Here is an 8,577-nt window from a genome sequence, read left to right as displayed (position 1 = left end):
CCCCTGTGTTAAGTGTTCTTTGGCTGAAACCATACTTCTGACTTACAGAAAACTCGAGGTTTAGCTCCCCTGAGTTTGGGACGCTCAGGCTTTCCTTACTGAAATGTCAGAGGGTGGAATTCAGACAGAGAAAGGGAAGTATTCACTGTATCTCTGAATTTAGACTCCCTTACTAGCTAGGAGTTCTGAGAGGTGAATTTATGTTAAATTTGCTGAACTGAGAAACACTGATTTACACAACGTGATATAGTTTCTTTGAATAACATATATTGAATTTGGCCCCATTTTATGACCTTTCTTACCACAGTTGTTAACTGAATCGTTGCAGTTGTTAAATGAATCTGGCTTCCCAATTAACTTTGTTTATCATCAGGTTGCAAATGGTGATCGCATGACCCCCAGGACACTGCAACTATTGTAAGTATAAGTCAGTTGCCAAACATCTGAATGTTTATATATATATATATATATATATATATATATATATATATATATATATATATATATATATATATATATATATATATATATATATATATATATATATATATATATATATATATTTATTCAGTTTGTATACCGCCCTATTCCCGAAGGACTCAGGGCGGTTTACAGGGCAAAATTTAAAAACAATACAGTATAAAATTAAGTTAAAATAAAATTACATTAAATATGGCCCCAAGAATTAAAATCTCAATTTAAAATCATTAAAACCCCTCAGTCCACACCTGATAGCTCAAAGAGCCAGGTTTGTTGATCAGGTCATATGTTGATCATATGACCATGAAGATGCTGCAACGGTTGTGTGAAAAATGGTCATAAGTCACTTTTTTCAGTGTCTTAGTAATTTCGACTGGTCACTGAATGAACAGGTGTAAGTTGAGGACTACCTATAATGAAAGATTGGACTTTTTCTCCAAAGCTTATGGTACTGGGAGATTTTAATCTACCTTCCCTGGGCAGTGCATCAGAAGTGGCCCGAGAGTTCATGGCCTCCATGACGGCCATGGACCTTACTCAAATTACTCAGGACCCAACTCACGAGGGAGGAAACATGCCGGATCTAATTTTTGTCTCTGGGCAGTGGCTAAATGGGATGGGTGGGGTTACTCCAACATCACAACCCCTTTCATGGACAGACCACTACCTCCTGCGGTTGGGCCTCCGTCACGTCACCCCCCGATGTCAGGAAGCGGAACCGACCAGGTGGTTCCGCCCCAGGCGCCTGATGGACCCAGATAAATTCCAGATGGCGCTTGGACCGATTCCCACCTCCCTCTCCCACAACCCGGTCGAGTCCTTAGTTAATGCCTGGCAACAGGCTGCTTCGGAGGCGCTCGACCGCGTTGTCCCTTTGCGGCCTCTGACCCGGCGCAAGTCCCGACTCGCTCCTTGGTTCTCCAAGGACCTGCGGGAGATGAAGCGCCAGAGAAGGGGCCTAGAGAGCATTTGGAGAGCCAGTCGGTCCGAGTCTGACCGAACACAGTTAAGATCCTTTTCTAGATCCTATCTTGTGGCAATGAGGGTGGCAAAGCACGCCTACTTCACCACCCTCATTGCGTCCGCAGATAATCGCCCGGCCGCCCTATTTAGAGTGGTCCGCTCCCTTTTAAGTCAAGAGACGGGAGAGGACCCCCTACATGGACGGGCTGAGGAATTTAGTAAATATCTGGTGGACAAAATTGCTCAGATTCGGGCTGGTCTGGACTCTGACTGGGCAGTATCTAACGAGAGGAAAACGATGAAGTTGGCCAAGTACATTTGGGAAGAGTTCGATCCTGTGACTCCGGATGAAGTGGACAAGATCATGGGGAAACTAAGTGCCGCCACATGTTTGTTGGACCCGTGTCCCTCCTGGCTAGTCTATGCTTCTCGGGAGGTTACACGAGGCTGGCTCCTAGCAGTTATCAATGCCTCACTGAGTGAAGGGTACTTCCCTGCTGCCTTGAAAGAGGCGGTGGTAAGGCCCCTCCTCAAGAAACCGGCACTGGACCCAGCTGTTTTAAACAACTTCCGTCCTGTCTCCAACCTTCGCTTCCTTGCGAAGGTCGTTGAGAGCGTGGTGGCACGACAGCTCCCTTTGAACCTGGAGGAAGCTGAATATCTAGATCCGTACCAATCGGGTTTCAGACCGGGGCACAGCACGGAGACGGCATTGGTCGCGCTGGTGAATGATCTCTGGCGGGCCCGAGATAGAGGTTATTCTTCTGTCCTGGTCCTATTAGATCTATCAGCGGCTTTTGATACCATCGACCATGGTATCTTACTGCGTCGTCTTGAGGGGCTGGGAGTGGGAGGCACCGTTCTGCGTTGGTTCTCCTCCTACCTCTCGGACCGTTCGCAGACGGTGTTGGCAGGAGGGCAGAGGTCAAGCCCTAGGCCTCTTAATTGTGGAGTGCCTCAGGGTTCGGTGCTCTCGCCCCTCCTGTTCAACATCTATATGAAGCCGCTGGGAGAGATCATCCGTAGCTTCGGGGTGAAATATCATCAATATGCTGATGATACCCAGCTATTCATCTCCACCCCGAACCAACCCAGTGATGCCCTCGATGTGATGTCCCGTTGTCTGGAAGCGGTACAGATTTGGATGGGAGAAAACAGGCTTCGACTCAACCCGGCCAAGACTGAGTGGCTGTACATACCGTCATCTCGTTTAGTCCAAGAGGTTCCATCTCTGACTATAGGAGGAGAGATGTTACCTCCCATTGATAAAGCACGCAATCTGGGCGTCCTCCTAGATTCACGACTCAGTTTTGAAGATCACATTGGAACCGTGGCTAGGGGGGCATTTGCCCAGATTCGTCTTATATACCAATTACGCCCCTTTTTGGACCGAGATGCCCTACGTACAGTCACCCACGCACTCGTTACCTCCCGTATTGATTACTGTAATGCTCTCTACATGGGGCTGCCCTTAAAGACCACCCGGAGGCTTCAGCTGGTGCAGAATGCAGCTGCGCGGGTTGTGATGGGAGCTTCCCGATACTCCCATATTACACCCCTCCTGCGGGAGCTGCATTGGCTACCAGTTGCCCTCCGGGTGAGATTTAAGGTGCTGGTACTTACCTTTAAAGCCCTACATGGCTTAGGTCCGGGATACTTGCAGGACCATCTGCTGCCGGGAACAAATTCCCATCGTCCAGTACGCTCACACAGAGAAGGCCTCCTCAGGGTACCGTCAGCTAGGCAATGTCGGCTGGCGACCCCCAGGGGGAGGGCCTTCTCTGTGGGAGCACCAACCCTATGGAATCAGCTCCCCCCTGAGCTTCGGATAGCCCAAAACCTCCAATCCTTTCGCCGCGGCCTCAAAACACACCTGTTCCACCAAGCTGACCTAGACTGACAGGCATCTTAATTAATTTATATTTAGTATTTTTAATTCATTTTTAAATTCTCTAATTTTTTATTGCACTGATGTTCTCAATTTCATTTATCTTGATTTATGCACTTATTATATGTTTTATTGTGAGCCGCCCTGAGTCCTTCAGGAGATAGGGCGGGATATAAATCCCATCAATAAATAAATAAATAAATAATGAACTATTGTTTTAAGCCAAGTGAAACTGACAAGAGTTTTGCCAGTTTCCCTAACTAGTCCACCTGACAGGAGGAATAATACCATAGTACATTTATGTTTCCCTCACCCCACCACATTCCAAGTGGATTTTTGGATGGGCAGGAGTTTCACAGAGGGGGCTTATCAATGGAAACTATTTCTCCAAGAATTGATCTCAGAAAGGCAGATTGGTGCTTACTTTCCTTGGCATATAAGGGGTAAAGAAGCATAGGAATCCCACCAGTTGGCAGCTATGCTAATGTCTGGATAGAACTATTGCCTCCCCTCAAAGCCAAGGGATGTGGATTGAAATCGAGCAGCAGTTTCTTAAGCCATCTTCAACTCCAGTCAGTTTCCACATGGGAGATGAGCAGCTTTAGGCTAATGTGTGGAAGGATCCTTAGTTCAGCCATCTGGGGTTTTATTAAATAAATACAGTTTGGTACAATACAGAAACTATTGTAAACTGGAGAGAGCTGTAGGGCCCGTTTCTTAGAAATCTAGAAGTAGAAAATTCTCCATCCAAGGTGTCTGTCCTGAAGGACTTCCAGCAAGAGGTCATTACCTCAAGAGTAGTCACTCCATTATCAAACTGCTTTCTAACATTCCTTCATATATTCCTGCCCTTTGAGAAAGCAGAGAAGAAATCTTGGCTTTTTAATGACAAGTCAAGTATCCCAAGTTTACTTTTATGTTCCCATCAATCTTCTCTCCTTCAGAGTAGGCATAGTCTAACTCTTTGATATTTCATCATAGAACCTGTTTGCTGTACGACTGGCCTCCCTTTCAAAAACTACTGAAATATGCCTGTTGATATCCAGAACTAGACACGTACATCTTGATTTTGGCTTAGGACAACCTTTGAATGCAGACATCATGTAAAATTGGAGATGTATATTTCAGTGCTCATTAATAAATTTCCATGGAACAAACTGAGAATGCTTTTATTTCTTTTTTTAAAAAAAACCAACAACAATAAGTTAACTTTCTTACTACGTACAAATCACAAGAAGCATCTGCTCGCGAAATACTAACATTGGAAATTTGTGCAAAGAGGGCATAAACCAGCATAGAACAACAGTATAAACTGGAGAAGAGAAAAGCAACTGCTTTTGGCAACCTATGCAAAGCAAACTGGAGGGAAAAGAAACCTCAGTCCAGCAGGAAAATGATGAATAATGGAAATTGACACATTCTGACCTTAGCTTTCCTCAATGCACAAATCTATACAAAAGTCAGGATACCTCAAAGCAAAGTATTTGCACTTGAAAATTGGAATGTATGCAGGTCAATATTCTTATTTTAAAAATTGTTTAGAAAAACGAATTGCATTTATACGCATATCCTTTTTTTAGGAGCTGGGAGAGATCAGTTGTATTCTGAAAGACCACCTGGTTCTTTTTTACTAGGAAATCCTGGGCCTGTATTCTGGAAGGGAGGCTGTGGATTATTTCCCAGTCAATGGCAGTTCCCAGGAGTCTTTCTGTAAGCAAGACATCCCTATAAAATTTGAACTTTGAAACTGAAGCCAATATAAACGCAGTAAAAAAAAATCAATACTGTATGCCTCACTTTGGAACTGCAGGCATGTTTGAACAAGATTGGTTCTGGCAGAGCTTTTATCCCATAACTACAACTGATGACACCGAGCACCTGGGACTCGGCAGTTTTATGGTGCCAATACATTTGCTACAAATGCTGCTATGCTAGAATAGGAATTACCTACTCCAAACACCTTGTTACGAGTACAACACTTTACAGGGCTTAGGTGCATATTGCTTTCTTGCATTGTTCAGGAAGAAAATGTGAGTTCGCCCACTAGCACCTTCTTTGTTTGCAATCTGGCTGCTAAGATGTTATGCCTTGTCCGTTCTGTGTTCTCTTGGAGTTGAATACCAAGCAAAGGATATGTTGCCTGGCTCAACAGCACAAGGTTGTTATGGTTACTTAAACTATTTCATCAGCAGCATTTCTATTAAGAGCTCAAGAATGTCTGTCTTTCCAATGATGGGTTCAAAGAAAAGATCGGTAATGAGAGCTGGGGGAATGGATCTCAAGGAGGAGGAACTCAGCAGGACTCGGGCAAATCGACCTTGATCTTCCAAGTGGAGAAGCACTAGGACTTGTTGGAGTGCTTGCTGAGCTTCTCGCTGGAGGCTCTCAATGTACGAGGAAGCCCGGAGACCTGGAATGTCTGGAAAGGGGGGGGGGAAGAGAGAGAGAGAATCAGAAATTAATTACAGACTCCTTGAAAAGGTAAACTGATTTCTTCCATTTGCCAGTGATAGAAGATTAAATTATGCAAAGTGTGTTCAGTTGCATTATTTATTCCTCAAGTTTCACTCTGCCTCATTTACAAACTTCTATGAGAGGTGCAGCTGATTTATCCTCTAACTTATAATTCTTTTCAATTTCCCTATCATTTCCTTCCCAGAAAAAAAAACTATTCAGGAAGAAACAGTATCCTGCAAACAGATATTTGATAGGGACATTTGAAGGAAGCAGCCCAACAAAGTAGAAGTTTTTATATTAAAGCTATCCGAGTTCTATCATGGTCCACTTGCTTTTTAACATCATTACGAAGCCATTGCACATTAATTGTTACGGGATATTGTGTGACTCCTATTATTTCCATGCAGCAGTTTAGGGTCCTGTCTATAGGTAGATAAACTGAATGAAGGATAAAACTAAGTAAATCAATGCTGAATTCAAATAAAATAGAAGTGCTTATAATTCTGGGAATGACAGATCTTCCTGAACTGAAGGGAAGTTACAGTCTAGAAGGATCAGGTGCCCATCTCAGAGAGATTCTAGCACCTCTAATTGTCATGAAGTTCATGAGATGATATTGCCTGCTCATACTCTGTCCAGTGGTGGGATTCAAATATGTGAACAACTGTGTGGATGCCGCTTCTGGAAGTCCATTCTGGGCCTGGGCAACAAAAAAAATAGCTACCGCTGAACTGGTGCGAACTGGCTGAATCCCACCACTTACTCTGTCTCAGGGTAACCTATCTGTAAGGGATATTGTGAAGAAAATGAGCTTGAAGATAGAGAAGAATGCTATTTGCCACCTCAGTCTTTTTGATTGGAGGTGCAGAATATCACAGCAATAAATACAAATGTCCACTAATGAGATTGCTTGATTGGTGATATCCAGGTTCAAGTTGGAAAGAGCTGATGGTTAAGATTTGCCATTCAGTGGGTGGATAGAATAAGTTTGCACATATTTTAATAAAGCCTGAGTGCTTTTGTCCACAAAAATCTCCCCTTCCTCAAAGATCCGACACCACAAATTCATTAGTTTACAGATCAGTGAATGTACTCTGTCCTGTTAAGCAGTTTCGAGATTCTTTGTAGTTTCTTATCTCCCTGTGTATTTCTATGTATTTTTGTAGCAGAGAATTGGAAATTCATCCCAAAGGTGCTTTTTTACAAGGCAACTTAACTTTCTTGTTTTACTTTGAAGAGGTTTTGCTTCTCATCCAAGAAGCTTCTTCAGCTCTGACTGGACGGTGGGGAATGGAAGTGAAACGACAGTCAGAGATGAAGCTTCTTGAATGAGAAGCGAAATGTCTTCAAAGAAAAACAAGTCCAGTTGCCTTGTGAAAAAGCACCTTTGGGATAACTATGACCTGGATGACTGAGAATCTCCATAGACAATTGGAAAATCATTTCTTGAATTTATATTCTTTATTAAATTTATCTCACTATCCAAAGTGACTCCGAGTGGCAAAACAGCCTCAACAGATGGCTTACTGTTCTAATGGCAATACTTGATGCTGCTTTGGTTATATAAAGTTTAATCTTTGGATAAAAAAACCCCAGCATCATAATTTATGATGCTCTCCACCTTATAGTTTTGGGGTTTTTTAACCAAAATACAGATAACTCACTAAAAGGAATGAAACTAGCTAAGGCTGAGAGTCTGTGGAAGAATGCTGCTTGTTTTCCCATCAATTATGGGGAAAAAAACAATTGCGTGAAGTGTGGCCTTCTGAAGCTATGTATGGGGACACAGCACTTACCCGGGTTGAACAGAATGGCGCCTTTCAGATAGGCATATTCTTTAGGACTCAAGTCTAGGCTCCAGAAAGAGTTTAAGCAACACTGGAGGCGTTGCACGCTGGCCAAGGTGGGCTGCACCCGCTGCAGCTCGTGTCTCTTGCACTGGCCATCAAGAAGGATCCTCTCCAGCATGCTGGGTACAGGGGTTTCCATAACCTCAAAAGTCACCATCTCCTGCACCAAGCCCAGAAGGAAAAGGGGAGCCCAGCAGCTATCCAGCAGTAAGAGCTGATCTTCCCAAGGCAGGAGATGGAAAGAAGGCAAGTTCTTCATGAAGCTGATGGTCTTCACCAAGACGTCAGAAGCGGCCTGGCAGGTAGCTTGCGGGGTCTGAAGGCAAACGGTACGGCGCTTGTGGCACAAGCAGCGTTGTTGGGAAGAGCCACGGCTACCCTTGTGGTGGGTCAAGTTCTCACTGAGCAGCATGTAGAGAATGGCATTCTCATTGCTTTCATGATGACAAGGACACTTCTCACACTCCATCTTCATGTGAGAGCCAAGCTGACTCACTCAGTGCAGTCAAGCGTGCTTTCCTCCCAGCTTGCTGCTTCGGCAAGCGTCCAACCCCTTCAGCTACGGCTCTTGTTACTCTGTGGCTTCTTTCGTCCTCTCCTTGGCTGTTATCATCTCTGCTTATAAGGCTCCTGAATGGGTGAATAAATCCACCCACTTCAGCAGCCTTGACCTCCTGTTGATGAGCAGCAGCAGTTCATTGAAAAACAAGGGCTGCCCTGGGCTGATTGGTTAGAATGAAATGAACTCTCCACGGTGGCTCAGAGGAGCATTTTCTCAATGAAGGTGCCAGAAGACTTGGGACCTTAACTGGATCGCTGGTATCAGTATAAACAAAGTCATTAACCCAGCCTGTACCATGGCACCAAGGCTGGTCTGTAATCAGGTGTCAGGAAACGATAGGGGTCACTGCCAAGGAGTTCACATAACACACACACCAA

The 8,577-nt window shown here is 44.2% G+C and overlaps 1 protein-coding gene across 1 annotated transcript; it reads right to left on the bottom strand.

Annotated features, from left to right (window-relative positions):
• Positions 1-4,336: 4,336 nt before the first annotated feature.
• Positions 4,337-8,555, bottom strand: NR0B2 (nuclear receptor subfamily 0 group B member 2). Its single transcript, XM_081335498.1, has 2 exons — positions 7,585-8,555; positions 4,337-5,750 (listed from the first exon to the last, which is right to left on the bottom strand). Exons 1-2 carry the CDS (start codon positions 8,111-8,113, stop codon positions 5,509-5,511), a joined length of 771 nt encoding a protein of 256 aa, XP_081191624.1. The 5' UTR covers positions 8,114-8,555; the 3' UTR covers positions 4,337-5,508.
• Between the last annotated feature and the right edge of the window lie 22 nt (positions 8,556-8,577).

Source organism: Vipera berus (genome assembly GCF_964194415.1).
Source record: "Vipera berus genome assembly, chromosome: 9".
Lineage (NCBI taxonomy): Eukaryota > Metazoa > Chordata > Lepidosauria > Squamata > Viperidae > Vipera > Vipera berus.
This window is presented reverse-complemented; position numbering and strand designations above follow the sequence as displayed.

Excerpts from the sequence above, each read along its gene's own strand:
- NR0B2 (XM_081335498.1), bottom strand. The coding sequence starts at position 8,113 with ATGAAGATGGAGTGTGAGAAGTGTCCTTGTCATCATGAAAGCAATGAG. Across the intron at positions 5,751-7,584 it reads CGCCATTCTGTTCAACCCGG|ACATTCCAGGTCTCCGGGCT; the intron begins GTAAGTGCTGTG and ends CCCCCTTTCCAG.